General features: G+C 54.6%; 1 protein-coding gene across 2 annotated transcripts; it reads right to left on the bottom strand.

Annotated features, from left to right (window-relative positions):
• Window positions 1-852: 852 nt before the first annotated feature.
• TRPM2 (transient receptor potential cation channel subfamily M member 2) lies at window positions 853-21,317 on the bottom strand. 2 transcript variants are annotated; one of them, XM_080604955.1, is made up of 34 exons: window positions 21,152-21,291; window positions 19,474-19,700; window positions 19,012-19,097; window positions 18,348-18,516; window positions 17,689-17,869; window positions 17,138-17,304; window positions 16,509-16,689; window positions 16,057-16,118; window positions 15,575-15,775; window positions 15,080-15,182; window positions 14,734-14,855; window positions 12,955-13,305; window positions 12,379-12,516; window positions 11,562-11,691; window positions 11,127-11,272; window positions 10,661-10,773; window positions 10,047-10,202; window positions 9,598-9,652; window positions 9,298-9,416; window positions 8,820-8,952; window positions 8,506-8,677; window positions 7,316-7,499; window positions 6,847-7,028; window positions 6,587-6,719; window positions 6,257-6,344; window positions 5,243-5,330; window positions 4,771-4,922; window positions 3,935-4,011; window positions 3,734-3,835; window positions 3,310-3,396; window positions 3,013-3,118; window positions 2,654-2,755; window positions 2,422-2,538; window positions 853-2,116 (listed from the first exon to the last, which is right to left on the bottom strand). In XM_080604955.1, the coding sequence occupies exons 2-34, from the start codon at window positions 19,666-19,668 to the stop codon at window positions 1,991-1,993; spliced, it is 4,524 nt and encodes a 1,507-aa protein (XP_080461081.1). In that variant the 5' UTR covers window positions 19,669-19,700; window positions 21,152-21,291; the 3' UTR covers window positions 853-1,990. The 2 variants fall into 2 exon arrangements, with proteins under 2 accessions (XP_080461081.1, XP_080461080.1); XM_080604954.1 differs by lacking the exon at window positions 9,598-9,652 and having other exon boundaries at window positions 9,989-10,202; window positions 21,152-21,317.
• Between the last annotated feature and the right edge of the window lie 2,078 nt (window positions 21,318-23,395).

The following is a 23,395-nucleotide window of genomic DNA, read 5'->3' as shown; positions in this document are numbered from 1 at the left end:
GACCGGCACAGCCTGGGAGCCTCTGCCCCAGCCCGCTTCCAGCTTCAACGTGGGATGTGGTGGTTTGCAGCTGTGAGTTCCCATCTCAGCAACGCCAAGCGTTAGAAAAGTGGTGAGTCAAGACTCCCTAGATCATCAGGCTGGCTTAATCACCACCGGGTTTTTAAATAACAAGACCTGGAGTTCTTTTACCATCTGGTCCATGAGCTGGCACAAGTCACGTTTCCAAGGGTTTTGCCAAAGCAGGGATTTAGAGATGATTTGCCAAAGCAGGGATTTAGAGATGACTTTGTGTTTTAAGGGAAGCAAAGAGTTTGCTTTAACAGCCTGGCTGTGGGAGCGGGAGCTTAGAGAGGAGCCACTGAATATCCCTGTAAGGGGCAGAAGTAGTGGGGGGCTTCAGGAAGCCCAAAGGTGCCCCCAGTCCTGCTGGGGGTGAGGCAGGTGGACCTTCTTCCCTCCACTATTTGGTGCTACTCAAACTTCTCCTGCTGCCTTGGCTGGGCTGGGCAGGGGGGAAGAGATCCCTGTGGAGGGAGTGTATGCTCTCCTCTCCCTCTCAGCCATGACTCCCTTCTCCTGCTCTCGGTGGTGGGGGGAGACCACGAGCAGATACTGAGCAGGCTGTGTTGCAGCCTCGGCACACAGCTTGCTTCCCAACAGCTCCTCTTTTTTGTTCCAAACGTGATGAGACATCCGTGTGGCCAGCATTGTGGGTGAGTGTGAGAGTGAACTGGATTTGTGCAGTAAGACTTGGTGTGGGAACGCTCAAACCGGGCTCATCCTGGAAATGTGTTCCTGAGCATGGTCCCCAGGAACAGCCCGTGTTTAAACAGCCATGACAAACCACCAGCCTTTAATACATGGTTTATTGAGGGTTGACTAAATTGCCACTCCGACCCCCTGTCCAAGCCCCAGTGCATCTACTGGTGAGACTGCCCTTGTGCTGTGATGGCCATCAGTAGGGAAGGACAGCTCTGGCTGGCCAGTGTCTGATCCACTGGGAGAGGGGAGGGCAGCTGGAATCCCTCCCTAACCAGCGCCAGCTGTAGTCCATGCTCCATGGGCTGTTATGGACTATCAAGAGGCCCTGGGAAACATCTCTGCTGTGCCTCATCCTTCCCATGGCAGGCAACAGCAAAGGTGACTGGAGGATTTCTCAAGAACAGAGCTGTCTGTGATGGACACAGGTGTCCTCACTCACTTCCCTACCTGCCCACGTGGCCACAGAGCATGGAGCAGCGAGCTGCCCTGTCTGCCCCTGTGCACGAGGGGACGGGGGAGGCAGGTGTCATTTAGCTGCTGCCTTGGCTCCCGCAGAGGGAAGAAGATCAGCTGCAATGTGTTGCTCAGCATACACACACGGGATCACGTAAGAGTTGGAGGGGAAGACCTGTGCAGGAGTATAAAGCCATGGGTATATAAGCCAAGAGCTGCTGACACCTTCTGAAGTGCTGGATCACAGCTCAAGACGATGTCTAACTGGAGACAGGGGGACATGTGTCATGGTAGCAGCCTGCAGGACGGTCAGATGCAAAAGACCCCAAGCCTTCCCTGCAGGAGTTCTCCAGGAGCGGTGCCGATGGGGCTGCTGGAGCTCAGAGGGTGAGCAGGGAGCAGGACTGCCCGATGGATGTGGAGAGGAAGCGGGGCAGGCAAGTCCCCAGCACCCACAGCAAAGCAGACAGCAGGTAGGGGCTGAGAGAAGGAACACCTTGCAGGGACGGCCCCGTGGTTCTGCCTGGTCCGAGCCCTGGGCTAGCGCTGAGGCTGATGTGGAAGCACTGAGTGACAAGCTGGGGCTAAACTCAGCCTCTTTGAAGGATGGGGAAGGATGAGCTGGTGGCTGTGGGATTTCAACCGCAGTGGTGACTGTGGATGCTGCAGTAGCTGCCCAGTCTCCAGCAGCTTCCCACGGCCTCACAGATGAGCTGGGGCATAGCAGCAGGGCCCAGCCTGGGGCTGCAGGAGTCGGCCTGTGCTTGAGGATTCAGTAGTAGGCACCAAGGAGGGTCGAGACCTTGTACAGGAGCAACTTGTGGTTGGCGTGCAGGGGCATCCTCCTGTCCAGCACCTGCCAGCGGATGCACAGCTCTGGGTCACAGCCCTGGAGGAACTGGAAGGGGAGCAGACACATCACATGCATGCTGGAGGTAAGGAGCAGCGTCAGCTGTGCTCAGCAGCAACACACCCCCAGACTCCCACCCTCTGTTTTTGGGGCCTCTGTTGTGCTGCCACCCCATCTGCAGCCCCGTGATCCTCCTCCACTGCCTGCAGCTGGAGAAACCTGCTCCTGATGATGATGAGATCTGGGTCTGGAGCCAAAGGGATTCAGAGGGATGCCTGTCTTGCCTGGGGTCTCACCTGCCCCATGCCTGCTGAGAGCCAGGTCAGGGAGCCACGGAGGCAAGAGGCTCTTACCGAATTCAGCCGCTTCATCTGCACATCGTTCTGACTGTCAAAGTGTATGCTGACAGCAACAGTCTCAACCCAGGCATTGTCTGTGTTGCGGGGGTCATCAAGGTACCCTTTGTGTATCTGTGCACGGTGAAGGATTGCTGCATTAGCAGAGCCATAAGCACTGCTCCAAGGGCACTGAGAGGCCCCAGAGGCTGTGGGGCATTGCCCCGTATCCCCTCCGTGCGCTTCATACCTCGGTGCCTTGCTTCAGCAAGTTCTGGAACTGGGGCCAAAACTCCCGGCGCAGGATCCACTTGAGTTTCAGCGGCAGTATCTCGCCTGGCTCCAGCGACCCCTGCACCAAAACAGATTTCATAGCCCAGCCCAGCCTCCCTCGCTGCCACCAGCTCAGCACATCTCACAGTTACCACCACCGCAGAAGTTGCCACAAGCTCTGCTGGAGTGGGGTAACCAGCGGTGGTGCCTCCCTCCTCTTCCTCCTAAACCCATCCGTGTTTCTCCCTTTTGCACAGGGCATTTCAGGGCCTGCAGAGCTCCTGGGACTTGGCTGGACCAGGTTTCCTCAGAGCCTCCTAGGCCACCTCCACTTACCCCAGGCAGAGCCCAGACATCTGACAGGGGGTACTGGGCCACCAGCACTTCCAGCATCTTCTTCAGGCTCTTCCTGATAATGGACCCATCCAAGTTCCTCCTCCAGCTGTGAGAGACAGGTCCATGTTATTCTGCAAGCCATACCCAGCTCCCCCCTTCCCAGCACGCAGGAGAAGGTTCCTGCTTTGGATGGGTTTTGCCAGACATCCTGGCCTCTCTGAGATGGCTTTGTGCCCCCTTCCCCATTTGTGTCCCCAGCACCACCGTCAGCAGGCACTGCTGCCTCCTCGCACTCACCGGGTCACAACTGGGTGCAGGGCATGGTTGGGCCCAAAGCGGTGCAGCCTCCCGCGGCCTCGCAGACCTGTCCTGCCCATGGGATTCCTGGCAGGAAAGAATAAGCAGGCATAGAGGCTTACACCATGAAGCAGGCCAAAGCCCTAGACCATATTCCCAAATTCCCCAACATTGCATTTTGTGTGTTCTGAGGTGCTGTTTTTTTTTTTTTCTTTTGTGGGGGGAGGGAGCATAGCCCTGAGGAAGACACACCCCAAGGGCTGTGCATGCCATTTCCATGCCCCACTCTTAGCTGCCAAAAGGATTGCAGCCCTCCTGGCTCACACAGCCGTGACAGCAGCTTCTGGTGTGGGTGATGCTTTTCAGAGGTGCCTAGCCCCACTGCTCCCACCTCGCCCATATACCCCATGGTGGGCGCACTCACAGCGGCAGTCCATCCTGCACAGCGTAGAGGCCATGGAAGCTCTGCCGGTCAATCAGCCCATCCATAGCATTGTAGTTTATCTTCAGGAGAGACTCTAAGGAGCTGAGGGCAGGAAGCAGTTCAACAGTGAGGGCTGCCTCGTGATGGGACAGGGCAGAGACGAAGGGCTGGATAGGGAGGGAGCCTCTGGGGGACACTCACAGGTTGAACGGGTCTTGCACAGCTGTGTCCTTGTGGTCGGCTGAGTAGGCAGGAGGGTCATACAGCTGGAAGTCCACCTGCAGAGCATGTGGCCACGTCAGACCCCGCTTGCATCCCTGCTCTGGTGGCCGGCAAGGACTGGGAGCCCTGAGAACATTGTCTCTCACAGTTCTTTCCTCCACCCAACTCATGGTATCACTCCCCCAGGCAGGAAGGGCTCTGGGGCTGAGCTATGTGTCTTGGTTGGAGGCTTGGGACCTCACTTGTGCCCTCATGGAAGCCAGCGCTAGATCCTGTCCCCGACCTACATTCGTGATTCAGAAAGCAAGGAGGCAGGTGTCTGCTCCTTCTGTCTCCCACCCAAGTACCCCAAGAAACCCTACCACTGCAGATCCCAGCAGGAACAACATTCACTTCCCTCTTCTTGTCCCTCGGAGGGCCTTAGAGGAGCTGTTCACCCAGACACAGAATCTCACTGGAGCTGTCATGCCCAGTATGGCTGCCCTGTGGGACCCTGGAGAGGGGACAGCCCAAATGGGCCTTCCCATCTCGAATGCCTCCAGACATCCCCAAGTGAGACCCAGTCTTGTTTTACTGAGCACAGCCACAGCATTTTCCCAGGGAGGCATCTCCAGCCATGGTTAGACCTTCTGCCAAGTAGACACCCAGCCCTGGGGTGCTGAACCCCGACAGAATAGCAGCTCCCAAGCTTAATTCTTCTCTCTCTGGGTTGAAATGATAGCTCTGTTACCCTTCCCACCTCCTGTCCTCCTCCACCCATGGGAGCATCCCACGGTCCCCTCCTCCAGCACTGCTGCCTGGGCCAGAGCTCTTACCTCCCAGGGCACCTTCTCATCCGGCACAGGGAAGCGGATGGTGTGAGACCCTGGGTAGATGAGGTTTCGAGTAAGCACATGGTATGGGGGCTGCTTCTCTTCAGGTTTCTCCTCCAGGTCCAACTCCTTTACCTCTGAGGTTCTGCTGGAGACTGCAAGGTAGACAGAGACAGTGAGACCCTGCAGAGCAGGGTGCTGAGCCTCAGCAGGACTGGTGCTGAGGACTGTGGCTCAGCCGGGAGGCTGGCTGAGTCTGTACAGGACAAGATCTGCTAATGCCCCCAGTGGGTCTGGCCCCTCGGCATCCCTTCAGGCAAGATGAGGAGGGACAGGAGCCTCCTCTGTGCCATGCTGCAGTGAAAAGCCTCAGCCATGGGATCCAGGGAGGGCTCCAGCCTGGAGGCTGGGAAAGGCCCCAGGGCAGGCCCTGGACTTCCCCCAGTGCTGCTGCGGTGCAGCCAGCTGTATTTACCCAAGGGCGGCACGTCCTCCTCTGAAGTGAAGCCATTGCCCTGCAGGGCCTGCATAATCCACCTCAAGGCTTTGGCACTCTGATGAACCTGCATGGGACGGGAGAGGGTCAGCCACTTCTGCATGGCCGCAGTGCGTGGGCATTGCCCTCCCAGTGCCACCCACTCCTCTTTCCTTTAGAAACCACCCAGGAGAGTGGTGGGACTCTGCTGCACTTATTTCTCCCCCAAATGACATAGGAGTCTCTGTGTTGTCTCATTGTAGGCTCATGGCACGTGGTCCCCATACTCTTGGCACAATTGGCCCATTCCTCAGGTAACCCAGGACCGATGTGCCTGGGGATGGACACGCAGCACCTAAGCAGAGTCCCCGAGTCCCCAATACACCATATTGTCTCCCTCTCTGCAAATTAAATGGAGATTTAAAAAAAAATAGAGTTGCAAAATTATTCCTGATTTTGGGTCAATGGAAAAAGAAGATGTTTCTGCCAGGGCCCTAAGAGAATTAACAGGCCTCAGCGACCCTGACTAGCCTCCTCTGGAGGTCTGCACCCAAACCCATGGGCTCAAGAGCCCACTTAAGCTCAGCCCTGGGCTTCAGTCCTTGCATGAGCTGTGTTGGAGGGGTGCTGGTCTGCAGCCCAGCCCCTGGGCTGGCAGTGCACATGCGTGGTGTGGAACAGCTTCACAGGGAGGAGGCTGAGAGCCCCCCATTGCCAGAGGGCCTGGAGGGCCCTCTCAAGCCAAGGAGGAGGCCGGATGACCAGTGCAGGGGCTCATCCCACAACCTCCCATCAGCCCGTTTTCATCCTTTTCATTTTGGAGACAAACAGAACAAAAAGGCATATATTTCCTATATGCCTGTTCCTCTTTGAAGTTATTGCTTTGGCAAGAAAACTCAAGTTGTTTCAAAGGGGGATTGATTCAGAGGAACTTTCTCTTATGCTGTGGTTCAGTTGACTCACCCCCTTGGAAAATCCCACCTTTCCAAGGCAGTTGTTCAGTTTTTGTCTCACCTGGTCTTCTAGAGCGATCAATCTCTGCTCCACCAGACCTGTCCTCTTCACCCGATCCAAGTCCAGCAGCTCTGCCAGTACATCAACTCTGGAGGGACAGTGCAGAGAAGAATCCCCTTAGGAGTAGTGCCTGCTGTAGGTGCTCAGCAGCCCACTCCATGTGGGTGCAGCCACCTCCACAGGACAGATTCCTATGAGCACTCTCCCATCGCCTGTATACAGAGCAAGGAGTATAGCAACAGCTCCCTGAGGTCCCAGAGCACCAATCCCAATTCCTTCCTGCCCAGGACAGTCAAGGGTGGGATGTCCCTGTCTCAGGAGTGTCACTACCTCTGTGCAATGTCTCTGATTTTCTGCTCTGTGTTCTGCTTCTCCTGGCGCTGCTGGTGCTGCAGGTAGTTCTCCTTCATGTACATCTCCCAGGAGAGAAGGGCAGCTTCTTCATTCTTCTCCAGCTTCTCTTCTGCCAGGGGAAGGGGATGGCAATGCTCTCATATTCCAAGGCATCCCAAGCTCCGATGCCACAACACAGACGCCAAACCTCATGCCCCGGGGAGGGAGCAAAGGAAGGGAAGGGAGCTGTTCCTCACTGAGCTGTTTGTGGCGCGTGGCCGGCCTGCACAGCAGGCCTCGCCGGACCAGGAGCTGCAGGTGGTTGAGAAGGATGAATGGCGGAGGTGCGGGTGGGCGCCCATGGTATTCCTCGATCAGGTCATGCCTCTGGAACTTCCAGATCTGGTCTGTGTGTGCCTGGACCTGCTGGAACGTGTAGCTGGGGACAGAACACAGTTGGCTGTGAAATGAGGCCAAGGAGGCACACCTCAGCTGTGTGGTGCCCTGGCTTCTACCTGTCTCCCTGAACAGAGCCGGCCTGCAACCTCTGCTTACACCATGTCTATGACCCTCCCCTTCCCCACAAAAGCACCCCTGAGTTCTGGTCCATGTTCACACAAGGCCTCTCCTCACACTTTCTCAGCAGGTGGTGCCCTGGCCCTGGCCAAGCCTGCAATAAAGCCAGCTTGATTCACTGCCAGGACCATGGGTCCAGGTCAGACTCACTTGAACATGGCGATGAGGAGGTTAAGGAGGAGGATGTTGGTGAAGAGCAGGTACAGGCACAGTAAGATGACCGTCAGCCACTCTGGGAAGATGGGTTTCTTGTTGTCCTCATTGGTCTCTGGGCACTTGGGCTTGTAGGGGTCAGTCCCATTGGGGCTGCACTGATCAATGTTGAAGTTCACCCCTGCAAGAGAGCACAACACTACTCCACCGCAGCCAAACCTCGCAGTGTCTCAAGGAGCATGTTGTGCTCCCTGACAGCTGCCAGCATCAAGGTGGCTTAGAATATGGCAGAGATTTGAGCAACTGGTGCATACTGAGTGTTTCCAAGCTCGTTCTGCATCATAGAATCACATCATAGAATGGCTTGGGTTGCAGAGGACCTTAAAGGTCATCTAGTTCCAACCCCCCTGCCATGGGCAGGGATGTCACGCACTAGATCAGGTTTCCCAGGACCTTGTCCAACCTGACCTTGGACACCTCCAGGGATGGGGCATCCACAGCTTCTTTGGGCAACCTGTTCCAGTGCCACCCTCTGAGGTCACCACCCTCTCAATGAAGAATTTCATAGATAATTTATTTAATTGCATAGATTATTATTTCATAGAATTTCCTCGTAGTCTCTAATCTAAATCTCCCCTTTTTTAGTTTAAAACCATTCTGCCTTGTCCTGTTATTATATGACTGAGCCAAAAGTTGCTCTCTATCAAGTATTGAAAAGCTGCAATGAGGTTACCCCGGAGCCTTCTCTTCTTCAGTCTCAACAGCCCCAGCTCTCTCAGTCTTTCTTCATAGGAGAGGTGCTCCAGACCTCCGATCAACTTCGTAGCCCCCCTCTGAACCCATTTGATCATCCTCTCTGTCCCCAGTGCACTGCTTATTGCCACCAACTTTGCAGCTGTGACACAGAGCTGGATCTACTCCTGGCAGCTGGGACCCTGCCATTTGCTAATGTTAACTTGGTCAGTCCCTGGGTTTGTCATGGTAGCAACACTTCGAACATGCCAGAGCAGGGCTCCATCCCCACACACTGTCATTGCTGCCTCCTGGCCTTACACTGTGGCTTGAAGAAGAGTCCTGTGCAGGGCTTCCATGGGCTAGCAGACTGTTGCATGAGCTTGGCACTCCTCAGCCTTGCAACAAAGCCATCCTGCATGTGCCACACTATTTCACAGGCTGCTGTCCCTTACCATCAATGTAGGAAGGAATCTGTCCGAAGATGGTCAGGTAGGAGTGGTAGACTACACCGCGGAAAAGCCACTCCACACGTTCCTCGTTGTGGATCAGGATGGCCTGCTTGGCAACCCCAAAGGATACCACCCACACTGCTAGCAGGAAGAGGAAGAAGAAGACGTCCTTCATCTGCAAAGACACAGGTGAAGCAAAATTGCATCCTGGAGCAAACTACCCTCCAGGACAGCATAGTGTGGGTGGCACATGCCCTGCAGGCCTCCAGCTGATCTAGCTGGAAGCCAGGCCTGACAGGGTGGAGAGGTGCTCTCACCATGCGCTTCACAATGATGATCTTGGGGCCCAGCGTTCTACTGACTGTGAAAATATGCATCAGACGCAGGCAGAAAATAATAAAAGCCAATGACAATATGATGCGTCCGGGATATAAAGTTGATGGAATGAGCCTGGGCACAGAAGAGAGGAAAGGAAACAGTTCAGTGACACCAGTGTGGTTTGTTTTTTTTTTTTTCTGATCTCACAGCATTACATTTCTGCAACAGCAGTGACCTTCCCCAGATTGCTGGGTGAGAGTTACAGCATGAAAAACATCTCTCCTAAAAACAGTTGAAAACAGAAGTAAATTGGTCAGAATTAATCACATGATTATGAAAATATTCACTGGTCTTTTGAAGAAGCAATTAAAAAAAGAAAAAAAAAAGTGCACGATTCTCAGACTAGTTTAGGGCCAGGTGCAGTCTTCAGTTGTGACTTGAGCCCATGCACTGCAAGGTAATGGCTCTATATCTCACCTGCAAGTCAGCCCCGTGATAAAGACCACGATGGCACAGACATCCAACTTATTCCAGAAGTCCTTGAAGTACAGGGAAGCCATTTTCAGGACCCCAAGCCCATCTGGGTCATACAACAGCTATTGGGAAGAGAAGAGGGGTTAGTATGTCAGTGAAAGTCTTTTAAGATACTCAGCTGCCATGTAAAAGGGAGGGGTGGCACAGATCTGCTAGCCATCACCGGACTTCCTTGCTTACCTGAAGTTAACCTGAATCTACAGGGTATTCTACATGGGCATGGAGGAGCATGGGGAGAGATACCTGAGACAGGGGGCTCTTTAGTCTGTTGAGGAAAGGCACAGAGATGAAGCAAAAACTGAAAGAAAAAAAAAAGTGAAACAAGGTGTGGAAATACTTCTGGGAATAAATGCCCAAGGAAGGAAGTGGTCCCTCCATCTCCTGATGTTTTTGACTCAAACCAGTGTGCCTTTCTGCAAGTACCAAGGCCAGAGGTAGCTAGTGAGATTCCCTGGCCTCAGAGACAGGGCGATCTGGCAGTTCCTTCTGCCAGGACCTCTCCAAATGGATGGTGATGTAAGAGGCAGCACGGGACCACAAGCTAGACCGGACCTTCCAGGAGCACCCAGAAGGGTGTCTCTGGCAGCCTGGACCATCTCACCTCCTCCCAACCTCTGCTCTGCCCGCCCCATACCTGGCGCATCTCCTCGCACACCAAGGAGAAGAGCCAGAAGTAGATGAGGTACTCCCACCAGGATGGTAACGGCTGGAAGTCAACCATCAGGACGTAGGCGAAGAGCAGGAGAAAGGTGAAGTAAGAGAGAATGTTCATGTGGAAGATGACGACAGGTGCCGTGAAGAAGGCCCGGAAACGTGTCAGGCAGTTCATGGGCTGCAGCTTCTTCTCCCTGGGGGGAGCAAGGACAAAAGCATGGCTCAGCTGCCTGAGGTTTGCCTGCTAGTAATGCAGGTGAGGAGCGCTGCTCTGACCAGGCCGTGTGGATAATAGTGCTCGCCTGCACCAGCCAGCTAGAGCTCTCAAGGGGCCTTGCTGGCAGATCAGCTCTCCAAACCATGTGCTGCTCAGGGAGATGTCACAACAGCTTCTCCCAGCCTGTGCACAACAGTCTGACCCTTCCGGCTGGTCACTGCAGCCACCCCAAGGGGACCTGCACGCACTGCATGGTGAGGCTGAAGGCTCTGCCACACGGGCGTGCAGAGGGTGCTCTTGGGCACATGTTGGGTGGTTGCATGAAGGAAAGGCTCCTGTCCTGTGTGGCACAGGGCCGGAGAGCAAGCCAGTTGAAGGATGAGGCTGAAGGAGAATCCTGCCTCCACACATGCATACCCCAGCTGCACGATGTACCTGAAGGTGATGAGGCTGGTGTAGAGAAGTGGGAAGAAGAGCATGCACGCAATCACCCGCCAAAGCCCATTGTCAATGCACAGCTTCCCCCACCAGACTTTTGTCAGAAAGGCCTGTGAGGAGAAGAGGAGCAGTGGTTACAGGAGCCACCTCTAGCTTCTGGCCAATTCTTGAGATGTTCAGCTAGCCCACCCAATGGACAGAGCCCGGGCCTGTCCCCCAGGAGGATCAGGGACAATCGATTTCCCCAGGAGCAGGGAGGAGACGGGCAGGCCCAGCACAGACCCTGGCTCAGGCCACCAGGGGAGGCAGGGTGCTCAGCCACCAACTGCAGGGCACAGTCCCTCCGTCTGAGCCCTACCTCTGCAAACAAAGCACCTTGAATCTGGGGCAGGGGACATGCTGCTTACTCCCCCCTCACCCATTCCACCACCACCACCCCCAAGCATCACCACTGGGAACCCACTTGGACACCTCCATGGGCCACAAAATTCATGTTTTTGGCCTCCAGTGCCAACTGCAGACAAGTTGTTTTCCCCCAGGCCTCAGAGACACGGATGAGGAGCTTCTGGGCCCTCTCTTCATCCTTGCGATAGCAGTCTGTGAACACACCTGGGGGACCAGGGAAACAAGGCTGAACTCTGGGGCCAGCATCGGTGCTCAGCAGGGGGAGCACCAAAGAGTACTTCACAGCAGGATCTGGGCATTTCACCATGGCCTCCCCCTGCACTCCTGCCACCACCCACGGCACAGCCCTCACGGCACCATGACCCCAACCACAACAAGCACACCCCTGTTTGGCACCATCCACCCCACCTACCACCCCTTAGACGCAACCTGTGCCAAACTAGCCAGCACAATGGGATACGAGAGTCGTTCTGGTTGTCCCCCTCCCACTCACCAATTGCCTTGTTCTCATACTGCACAGCCAGGGCCAGCATTTCATCAGTGGTGTCAGTGTCTTCCTCCTCCTTGGCAAGTTCCTTTAGGATTTTACTGCAGGCCAGAGCAGCCGCCATGCAGTCCTGGCTCTGGAGCAGAAGAGGCCAGAGAGGGTGTGGGACTCTGAGACTTCTACAAGTCCGTGGCAGACCTGACAAGTCCTTCAGGGTTCCCACAGGAGGGAAAAGGAATGCCCCAAGCTGAGTGCTGCTCAGAAAGGACAACTTGCCATGACAAGGGCTGAGCTGTCCTTCACTCTAGGTGCAGGGGCAGCAGATAACTAACTGCCACGGGTAATCTGGAGACATTCCTGCTCTTGTAATAGGAAGCCATGGGTGATGGGATGTTTGTGACTCCATGGCTGTGGGGAAAACATGCTCCACAACCATGGCATGCTCATGTTTTTCCAATTGGCAGCCAGCTACAACACCTCTTGCACAGAGATGCTGGAAGCCTTCTTTACCCCCAGCTGCCAGGCTCTTGGGTCCCCCTTGCAGTGTGCTGAGCCCTATCTTAACCTTTGCTAAGAGCACACTTCTGGCCCAGAACATCATCAAATGTCATCAAGTGAACACCGAGTATCCACAGGCTAGGAGGGCTGCCACAGGCTTGTTGGATGGCTCCCGTATGGCTGTGGCTTGGACACTGCCATGGACCTGTGACCTAGCTCACCTGCTCGCCTGAATCCCAGCAGGTGTAACCTTGCCTTTTGGGCATGGGAGCCTTGGCTCCGTCTGAGCCCTACAGCTGGGACTGACAGGTTCGGGCTGCGATACCTGGGCCCAGATGATTTCTGCCAGTTCCTTGCGGTTCTGGACCACAGCCCAAATGAGCAGGTCACGGACTGGATCCATGCTGAAAGTGACTCGGCCAGCAGAGCGCTTGTAGAGGGACCGGAGGCTTGACCCCTGGACCTGAGAGGTACACAACGGTCAGATGTGTTCACCTGCCAAGAGACTGCAGAGAGCAGACAGCCCCTCAACACAAAGCCCTCCCTGAACCCACGTGCCTGCCTCCACCAGCCATAGAAGGCCTTTTCTGCAGACAGAAGGGTGGCCAGGGCTGTAATCATCCTGGAAATGCCACTTTTTCTAGAGCCAGAACTGTGTGGGGATATGGCCAGCCTGTCTAGCACATGAGGAGCCTCTCTGTCCTCCACCCTGGTGGGTCCTGTCCAACAGAGTCACAGCCACGTGGTGCCGCGCATGTAGGAAGGGCTTTAGGGGATTTTAAGTGGGATTCTTGAGTGGGCAAAAGGACAGTGATCCAGCTGCAACTTGCAGGACTGTTTCTTGAGCCAGTGTCCCCCTCTCTAATGCACCCCCGCCATCACGTAACCTGGAGATGCGTACATTCAGCTTGATGTGCGGGACAGGGATGGAGAGCCGGGGCCGCTCAATGTGCTTGGGCTTGGGGTAGAGAGGCTGTGTGGAGTGGCCCAGAAGCTCCCGCAGCACCTGGGAGACATGGTGCAGTTGGATTCTTGGCATTTTGGAGCCAGCTGTGTGCTCTGTCTCCTCCAGCAGGACCTTTTGCAGCTTGCTGTGGAACAGGCAGGATGATGCCATGTTGTTGTAGAGGTAAATGAGGGTGTCCCAGGTGGCAAACTCCTTGAGACGTACTCCCTGTTCCAGGAACAGCTTCACAAACTCTGGCTTGTTTGAGATCAGGGCAGCTGCCATCACAGGGTGGAGATCTGTAGGCTGGCAGACCGGAGGCAGAGGTGAGAGACACCATGGCCTCAGAGCAAGGCCTCAATCAGGTGGGGGGAAGATTTTATCTGAAAGCACTCAAGGATTTTCTGGGATTGACATAGCATCTGGGAGGGAAAGGGGAAAGGAGGCGCTGGGACTTGCAGGACCCCCCCCAGAGACACACTTGTAGGTCAGTATGCTTTCTCCCCTGGCAGTGAAGCCCTCTGCTTCCTCGGCTGCTTAGTGGGGCTATGGGGTAGAGCCACAATAGATCCTCTTTCACCAGCTCATGAGGATGCACCATACAAACAAGCAGGGCCTCGCCGGCTTGTTCCCCCCACCCTGTGCACAAGTGTTCGGCTGAAGGCTCCCAGTGCTGCCAGCTGGAAGTTGTGTGCCTTTCCAAGACAACATTTACATGTGCTCAGAAGTGAAAGCAGGGCCTGTGGGTATGGGGTACATGTTTGTCCTGGCAGGAAGGTACCTGACTGCCTGCCACCACTTGGTCTCAGCCTTAGTTTTTCATTCCAGCCACATTGGTCCCATACTGTGGCACCTACAACAGCCCTGGCTTGCGTCAGCTAATATGAGAGCCTTCTTCATCCTCCCTTCCTGAAAAGGGAGCAGCTCTTATTCAGGCTGTGGATTTTCACATCATTAACTATTTATTCTTCAGGATCCTGCTTCCTGGCAGCCCTCCCCAGTTCCATGAGAGGTATGTGAGCTGGGGAAACCCAAACTGTCAAGCAAAATAGGAAAATCCCTTCTAAATCCCACAGGGCCATTCGATCTGCTCAGTTTTGACTTCTCAATGCTTTGGACCATCTCAGCTGGATTGGGCATGGGACAGCAGAGCTGGCTTGTGCTGCTTCTTGCTCCACTCTGTATTAAAGCTAGCAATTGTTTGAGCAGGGAAGTACCCAGCTAGGTGAGATGCGTTTATAGACAAGCTGCCATTTGGCATTAGCAGAGACCATAGCGCATAACTACGAAGAGGTATTTTTGGCTCTAGGTTGGTGGATTGTCTTTCAAAGACACCAGTTTTGAATGAAATACCAACAACCTTTGTAAAAAATTACAGGGCAAATAGGACCTTTACAAGCAGTGAATTGCAGGTTGTGCCCACCTCTGCATTTTGGAAAGACAAGACAGATTAAGAGCCCCTGACAATGTAATGGAAGTTTAGGGCCCAAGAGAAATGCCCTCAAAAACCCTCCCTAGGCAAAGCAGAGTTGAAAAGTGCTCTCAACATGAACAGCCCTCAAGCTGACAAACTGAGCCTGACCAAACAGTCTTACAGTAAGGTCCAGGCAGGTTTGTGCATGGTCAGGAATGGGGAGAAATGTCCTAACCCTTGCCTTCGATCTCCCCCCAGCCCCCCAGCTCTGCCTCTGATGGCAGCCACGAAGCAGACAAACAGCACACGTACTGCCTTACCTTCCACTCATGGTTGTCTGTGAAGACCTCACTCCGAGCAATGTCCACCCTGTTCCAGGCCACAGCTAACTTCAGCTGGTGGTCCCAGTTCTCACGACCAAAGTGATCTTGGTTTTGGGATGCTGCATGTAAAGTGCATGCATTAGAACAGAGGGTCATTTACACCCTTGAAAGCCCACTTGGAGGCTTGGTTCTTTGGGAGAAATATCTCCTCCTGATCAGTTCATCATCACAAGTTTTGAGGAGCCCTTTGGTGACTCCACAAGCCAAGCAGCTGCAAGAGGCAACTTGTGACCCCCATCCTATTCATCTCTCCCGTGCCCCCAAGCAGCTACCTTCCCCTCACCTTTGAACAGGGCCTGGAGGATGGCCACATCCACATCCTGCTGGCCATATTTGCCCTCTCTGAAAATGGTCAGGAGATGCTGGCTCCGCACTATGTCTTGGATCTACAAAGAAAGCCATGGGCAGGCAGTCAGCACCAACATCTCCTCCCTGCCACTTCCAGCAGCCCCCTGTGAACCCCTGTCCTGCTTGGAGCAATTCCTTGCTCCCTCTGGGTCTCCTGCAGGTCCCCTGTGCTGCCTCCCAGCCCAGCTGGGGTTGGTGCCACATGGTCCTTCTCTGCCCAAAGTGAGCAGGCAGTGGAGGGGCAGAGCTGGAGCCCTGGGGTGTCCACCAGGACAATGCTGAGTATGGCTGGGAGGAGATGGATGTTCAGTAGGATCTGAGCCTTAAACTTCCCGCTGGGAGTCTTGCTGCTCATAGGAAAGGATGCCTGGGGACCACTTTCATCTCCACATGCTCAGAGAAAGGAGCTGCCTGCCTGCAAGAGGCTCACCTTCTTGGTCCACTCCACCAGCTTGCCCTCGGTGAAGAGCTCATAGGTGTCGTGGAAAAGCACACTGAGCTTCTTCCGGATCAAAGCGATGGTTATCTTGGGCACAGGCAGGTTGGCCACCTGTGCAATGACATCCGCCACACGCCCAGACCCTTCTACAACCACACAGGGTGTCCCATTGGTGATGGCATTGTAGATGGTCTGCAACCAAGCAGGGAGACTGGTCCTAATGTCATGCAGAGGCCAGCAAACCCCCACTGATCCTGAATCCTTCCACTGATACACCACAGCACCCCTATTCTGCTGCACTTCACCTGTGACGACCGTGTTCCCACCAACGCTGGGAGAGCAGCACCCTAGGCAAGGAGCAGACCTGCTGCCCTTGACCCTGGCCACCAACTTAACAGGCTTTCCCAATCCTGCTCCATCCCACCACTACCCCCTCTCAGCTCTGCTGGGAGAGGGCAGGGGCAGTTCCTTACATCAAGTGTCCCAGGGCCTCCTTCCAGCACCACACAAACAATGGGGATCTTGATGGCAACGCCTGCAGGGAAGCAGAGCCTGGGGTCACCGTCCTGTGGGGCAGCCCCTCCGAGCAGCTGAGCTGGGTCCCCACTGAGCTGTGGGGTGTAAAATGCAAGGTCAGAGCACTGCCAGGCTTCAGGGGAGAGGGGAAACAATCTCCTGGCAGTCATGCCGCTGGGAAAGGTTGGCCTGAGGCAGAAAAAGGCCCCTTGATTTGTGTCACTGAGGTACCTGGCAGGAACCATGTTCTGCATTTATCATAGGCATGGTCTCAAGCCCTTGTCTGGATCCTACAGGGAAGCCAAGGTCTCCTCTCTCACCTGAGGCCAGGATGGGCACTGCTTACCAACGGATGACCCATCAAGCCATTTGTCCTCCCCTGCCTCAGGCTTCCTTGTGTTGCTGTTACCTCCTTTCACCTTGGTCTGCTCCGAAATGAACTTCTCCAGCCGGGTCCTCAGGGGGATTTCCACTCCGTACCTCCCATGGGTCCCATCGTCCACTAGGATGAAGTGGGAGTGGTTGCTGTCCAGGCACGAGAGGCTTCCTTGGTTCTCCTCATCCAGGATGTACTCAGCTGGAAAGCCACCCTGCAAGATGCAGAAGGAGAGGCTCTGGGCAAAGTCTGACGGGGCTGAGGAGGAACGCCAGATGTCCAAAGCAACCAGCGTGTGAGCTGGACAGCACACAGGGGCAGACAGGCTGAAGTCACCCCTGACATCTCTGTAGTCCTCACAGCAGTCTCGCCCCATGCTCTTCTGTCTCTGCTCCACCTGCCCTCCCACGCTGCTCCCACACACCCACAAGGGTCCTCCCAGGAGAAGCACAGCACCTATGCAAGACACTGGGCAGGGCAGAGGGACTTCTCTGAAAACATCAGCCTGAAACCATCACTCCTGGTCTGGCTGGGTTTTTACCTGGGCTACAAGCCATGGCCACCTCTCGAAGCACCCGTTCCCATAATGGTCCTTGGGTAGAACTTCCCCAGCAGCCCAGGTGTAAGCAAAGCAAATGCATTTCCAACTCTGCCTGGCTCACCATGGGGCAGATGAGGCTGTCCCGGTTGTACACAGTCCCCCAGGTGGCTATGCCAATGGTGACAATCTCGGCCTCCTTGTAGCTGCAGTTGAGGATGAAGTCTCGCACTGCCTCTCCCACCTGTTTCATCACACCAGCATGGGACCCCCCTGTGATGATCCAGGCCCCTGGGGGTCAGAGAGGGACTTGGGAAGGGAGAGGCTCTGCCACAGCAACCTCCTAGCATCTCGCTATATGGCTGCAGGAGCACTTGGCCCTCAGAGAGGCTCCATCCCCTAGATGTTCTCTCTGCCCACTTCATCAAGACCTGGCAGCACAGGAGATACCTTCTGCACAGTGCTGCATCTCTCAGTCTCACTCCCTATAAGTCTGTTTGCAGCAGCTGAGCAAGAACAGTCCATCCCCGTTGGGCGTTAGCTCAGACAGGGCCCTAACAGGCCTTCCAGGCCAGCTCAGTGTCTCCACAGCAGCCAAACTCACTGGGCCTGGCATGGCTCGAAGGCAGGTCCCTCTCCTGCTGCAGTCTCAGGGAGAAACTCCGCATCTCTTACCAGTGGTCTGGGCCACTTTGACTAGCCCTTGCCGGAAGATGTTCTTTAGCCTTGGCTTCATGATGAAGTTTTTGGCTCCACCAGTAACCGAGATGAGCAGGTTGGGTGCATCAAGGCCCCAGTGCTGTGTCATGAGGTGGTAGATGACCCGTGGAGGAGTATCAGAGGAGACACGCACATACTGCAAAAGGGGAGCATACATATGTTTTGGGTTAAAAGAACAGGGCTGGGGGAAGGGGCATCTCCACCATGATTTCTCACATCCCAGCAAAGAACCAAGGGTTTCCCATGTCATTTCCCAGAGGAGTTCTGTTGCTGCTGCTGCCCCAGTTCTTCGTGCATAACCCTGTTCCCAGTCACTTCCCTGGAAATGTGAATCCCCAAGACTTGCCTAAGGATAAGGACAGGCAACAGCAATGCCTTGAAGCATGGGCCTCATAGCATGAAGACCAGTCTTACGGTTTCAGAAAAGGACAAGGTACAGGGCAGGTAGAGAGGAGGGATGCTGTCCCATCCACCTTTCTCTCTCAGTGTTGCCTTTGGGGCACTTCTACGCTTCCCTAACCTCTCGTTCAGGAGGGAAGTACTTCCATTTCATCTGCCATGGCAAGATTTGAACTCTGACTCCCAGTGCACAACAGAGGGGAAAAACAGATTACCTTTCCCATCTTCTGTCCCAGGCCTGCAAAGTGGATGTCCCCAAAGGCATCTGTTGGCATTTCCTGGATGTGCCTGCTGGGGTCCCATTCCTTCCCCAGGAAGAGGGGAGTTTTGACAGCATCTTCCAGGTGCTGTTCCCTGAGGTAGCCGCACTCGCACACAATCCTCCTGAAACACACACCACCAACTTTGTAGAAAACAAGCTAACCCCAAAAAGCAAAGCCCAGGTGGCCTACCTGCCTCATTCAGGCATGAGGTGTTGGCATTTTGATTAGGAACACCACAGGCACCAGCACCTCCCACCCAACCTGTCTTCCAGCTCAGAACTTGTGAAGAAACAAGGGCTTTTTCTAGGGGAAAGCTTAGCAAAGATTGGTATTTCTGTCTATAGAGGTTTATGACAGAAATATTAAGGTTGCTCTGGATGAAATATGGAAAGAAATGACAGCATGGGAAAGCATCAGAAAGGTTACTCACTGGGAAGCTAGGTTTCAGCCATGCAGTGATACACAGCAGGATAAAGAAATATATCAAAAGGAATTTGTGAATTCCCTCAATACCAGTTCCCTTGGCAGAAAGGTAGGATTCTCTGGTGCTGTACAATTGTCACCAAATGTCCCTTTTGCTTCCCTGGCAGGAGAGGGGAAGGAGGGACTGACTTACCCAGAATCTGATGTCTGGGAACTTTCCACGAAGTGCACACACTCTTTCTTCCGGATATTTTCAGGAATCCATGAGATGAGATTTTCCTGAGGAAGAGCAGCAAGAGGTCAGTGTTTCTGGAAAGGGCCAGAAGTTACCCCAGGGACCAGATACAGTGGTGCTTGGAGCATATCCAGGGGCTTTTTTTGCTGTGAAGGAAGAAAGCTCCATCATTCTCTGCAAGGACTAAGCCAGGTGTACTCCAAGGAGAGGAGATTCAAATGCTGGACATGAATGCTGGACATGCAGATATATCTCAGATATTTGGGGTTTTCTGTCCTATCCCCAAAACTCAAGTGATCTGTTATTGACATCCCCCCCATAGCCTGAGATTCCCCCACTGATGTGTCCCAGGATAACCCAGTAATGCTCTTCTGCCACATGTGGCCAACTCCCACCTCTTCCAGCAGCTGCTGAACTTGCCTTCTCGTTGTTCCCAGAGGGAAAATGTGCCTTCCGTCTGCTCCTTGAGATGCTGCTGCTGCTCTGCTGGAGGTTGGGGAACACCTCGAAGTCACTCATCTTCATGGGGTGCACGGAGCGACTGTCTTCACTCTCAGGGCACACCTTGTTCAGCTCGGAGGGGAGCACCTTGCTGTGCCGGCTGTGCACAGCCATGGCTGCCTAGCCTCCTCTCTCCCACTCCTAGGCTGGGTGCAGCAAAAAAGAAAAAGGATACGTGTGGGTTGAGAGCAGTGGGTCCCCCTGTTTGTCATTCCCTGGGCAGGGGGAGGTCTGAGCAAGAGCAGAGAGGTGATTTCTGTAAAAACCCACAGGGTGAGTCACATTGAGACAGACATGTTTGCAGCCTGCCAGACTCTGCAGCCTGACCCCCGTGTCCTGCCACCAACACGGCTCCTGCTCTGCCACCTGGCAGTCCCTGGGGTATTCCTGGCAGCAGGGTGAGCAGAAACCAGGTCTCTTGTTTGAACAGCCTGAGCGCAGCCCTGCCTGGAAAATTGGGGTTTGCAGGAAAGATGGTCAGCTCCACCTGGGACCTTGCTGGTCCCAGTGCCCAGCCTCTTATTTCAGAGGGGGTGCAACAAAGTCCCTGCACTCTGCCTTGTTGGTGAAGGGTGATTTGGGTTAAAAGCTGCCAACTGCCATCACGCATGCCTTCGTGACTCCAAGAAAGCCAGGCCACAAACTTTTGCCTGCTGCAGCCACAAATCAGCTGCTGAGCCTTCCCAAACACTCACAACCTCCACTTCTGAGCTCTTGAATGGCCGAGTCGCCCAAAAGCTGCTGGAGCAAGGATGGAAAAGCTCCCGTGTGTCTCTGGAGCCTAAAGGGGAATGGAGTCCACTCTGGGGGGCTGTGGGTAGGTAATGTGCACAGCACTCAGGTAATGAGGTGGCAAAGCTCTAGGGTCAACAGGCCTGTGTTTATAAGGAGGATTTTGGCTGCCTTTCTGCCAATCAAACCCTTCATCACAACCAACATGATAAGGTCTGGGAGGACTTCCGACTGTGTGGAAGGAATGGTGGAGCAAAATGAGGGCTGCCACCGCATTTCACTCATGTCTCCTTCCCCCATGCTCAGCTGCAGGCAGGGAGCAGCCAGAAAATGCCTTTTTGCCCATTTCTCTTGAATGCCAGCTTGCTCCTGGGCTCCTCCAGGAACGCACGCAGCCCCGTCGACCTTGGGAGCCAGGTTTTGGTGGGCCAGCTTTCTGCACCAACACAACCGATGGTAGGTCTAATTGTTAGAGTCCCCGAAATAATGTCAAGCATGCCCTGAATTCTCCATTCTGGCCCCACGGGGTGGCAGGCTGCTGGGGGTGTAGCATATGCCCACGAGAAGCCAATAAGCACAGGCAAGCAGGGCTGTCCCACTGGGCATCTCAGCACTGAACGACACCCAGAATACCTGTCCTTAAGGGGGTCCAGGGACTAGGGCAGAGCACAAGGTGCCTTCGCCCACCTCGGCAAGCACTGCAGGAGGGGGGGCTGTACCCACTGCAAGCAGCATGGGGCCCCTTGCCATGGGGGTGGTCAGCAGGGTGGCCATTCAGGGACAGGGATGCAAGGCAGGTGCTGAAAACTGCCTGCAGCCCATGCTTCTCCACCTCCCCTGCCCCCCGCCACGGTTGCGACTGTACCTTCCCCGCAGCATCCTCTGGCCGCATCACCAGCTCCTCTGCTCCATCCCTGCCACGGGGAAGTCAGCCTCCTGTCCTCCTCTGGCAAGTCATCTTGTCGCTCGGGAAGCGGGCGATGAGCAGAGAACAGGGCAGAGTTGCCTGCAAGCTGCCCGCAGAGAGGAGGAGGTGGTAGGGCGGCTGGCAGCCTCCCAGCAAATCAGACTGCAGAAGCAGTCCCTGCGCCCTGCCGAGGAGCTGCAGCACACAGACAAGCCCCGCGTTTGCTTGAGAGGCTGAGTCACGCTTCCCTTGATCGCAGCCGCCATGTCCGCTGCAGCCTGGAAGCGCGCAGCACCCCGACGCTGCTGCCTTACACGGCACACCGGCTGCCTCCGGGCAATGTCACGGGCATGGGGCCAGCAGATCACGGGTCGGGGCCTGGAGATGTTGCCAGTTACCAAACCCAGGCACATCCTGAAGTGCTGGGGGCTGAAGCCGTGTGCACCCCTTCGTGTTGCAATGAGCTTGGATGCTGGGGCAATGCATTTAGCGAGCACACAGACTCCAAATGAAAATATGGTGTTTTGACCACATCCTATAGCTCCCTTTCTAGCCAGAGCATGTAAATTAGCACGAGCCCTCTGCAGTGAGTTTTTCTAGTTTCCTTGAACAAGAGCAGACAGCTGAGATTTTGCTGGGAGAACAGATGCCATTAATAAGGCAGTAAATAAAATCCATGTGCAATGTTTTACAGTTCAGTTGTAATTAACTCTGCGCTGCCAAAAGAGCTGAAGCCAGAAGTGCACATTAATTACACATTAATGGGAATGCTCATCCGCTCTCAAATGGCTGGCTCTCTCGAGACCGTGGCTTTTATTTCATTTTTGCACATGCCAAAACCACTGTGGCCCAGTGGGACCCACTTGGAGCCAGCACACAGGCGGTTCCCACTGCTCCTAGTAAGAGCCCAGCTAAAACCCAGCAAGACTGAAGAGAAAAAGCCTGTCGAGTTCAACTCCAACTCCAACAGGATAAACAAGAGAGGAGCATGAGGGAGTTTGCAGGAATTAAACTTTTGCCTCTTGCAAAGATGCTGCACCTCTAAAAAAGTAGAGGCAAAATTCAGCCAGATTCATGCTTGTGAACTAGGAGGCTTTTTCTGTCAGAGAGGAACAAACTCTTCTCCCCCACACTTGTAGTCCCATGCTCCCCCTCAAAAACATTCCTTTGGAATTGAGAAGCTGTAGGATTAGGTAGATGATGCTTGTGTTTGAATAAAGCACAAGTTAAAAAGAGCCTGTGGATGTACTGAATGCAAAAGGAGGCAAGAGGATGATTTATTAAATGAAAGTGCACCGGCCAAGCAGTGAAATCTGTTTCCCTTGATTGCCCTGCCTGCCGCCCTGCACACGGGATGGCTGTAGGTCCCTGCACATTTGTTCTCCTGGAGCCAGAAGGCTCCAGGACCTGGCAGCCTCCTGGTCCCAACCTGGGGAACCAGCTTATCCTCCTGGCTGGAGGCTCAGGGCACCAAGACACAGACATTGCAGGAGCGCTGCAGTGCCTTGAGCCCTGCCAAGGACGTCTCTGCCTGGCTGCCAGGGTGCTTGCTCCCAGACGTGGCTCCCCGCCTTTGGAGAGCCCTGCTTGGCATGGCCCTAACTATGCTTGTCCACAGGAGTGGCGGTGGATCACAACCGCCCAGCTATGCCGTCGTGTGTTTCGGGGCAAAACAGCGTTGGCAACACACCGAGGGCTCGGAGGGGTTCTTTCTTGTCCCAGCTGAAGTGATCTGGAAATGATGCGTGTCACCGCATTGTAACAATAAAACACAGTGCTGAAAATGTTGTTTGTGTTGTGCCTTTGCTTTAATGGCAGCTCTCACTATCTGACATGTACCCATGCTTTTTGTGCATCGGGAACCCTGGGGGCTGTGCTTCAGGCACCGAATGGGCAGAGTGTGGCACAGGGGCCAAGCCGGCCAAGGAAGAAGTGGTTGCTCTGGCTGCCGTAAGCACTGAGGTGCCGGGGATTGTGCTTTTAGCAATCAGCTTGGCCGTTTCATTGCAGCAGACTTTTGGATGCAGCAGTAGCAGATAAGGCTGGCATGATAAAGCTGTGAAGCTCAACAACAGCAAGAAAGCTCCAGGAGGGGTGAAGGAAGGTTTCTGGAAAACAACACCCCACTCTCCTTCCTCCTCCTCTGAAGCTCAGAAGCACAAAGATGCCCACATCCCAGCACTCCAGCGAAACAATATGTGG

This window comes from Anser brachyrhynchus (genome assembly GCF_964034855.1).
Source record: "Anser brachyrhynchus genome assembly, chromosome: 9".
In the NCBI taxonomy this organism is placed as follows: Eukaryota; Metazoa; Chordata; class Aves; order Anseriformes; family Anatidae; genus Anser; species Anser brachyrhynchus.
Note: the sequence above shows the minus strand (reverse complement) of the source record. Positions and strands in the feature narration are given on the sequence as shown.

Bases quoted from the DNA above. Each gene is read 5' to 3' on its own strand.
- TRPM2 (XM_080604954.1), bottom strand. From the start codon at position 19,668: ATGGCTGTGCACAGCCGGCACAGCAAGGTGCTCCCCTCCGAGCTGAAC. The intron at 4,923-5,242 runs GTAAATACAGCT...TCTACCTTGCAG, and splicing joins GGAGGACGTGCCGCCCTTGG to TCTCCAGCAGAACCTCAGAG. The intron at 3,397-3,733 runs GTGAGTGCGCCC...CTTTCCTGCCAG, and splicing joins GTGCAGGATGGACTGCCGCT to GAATCCCATGGGCAGGACAG.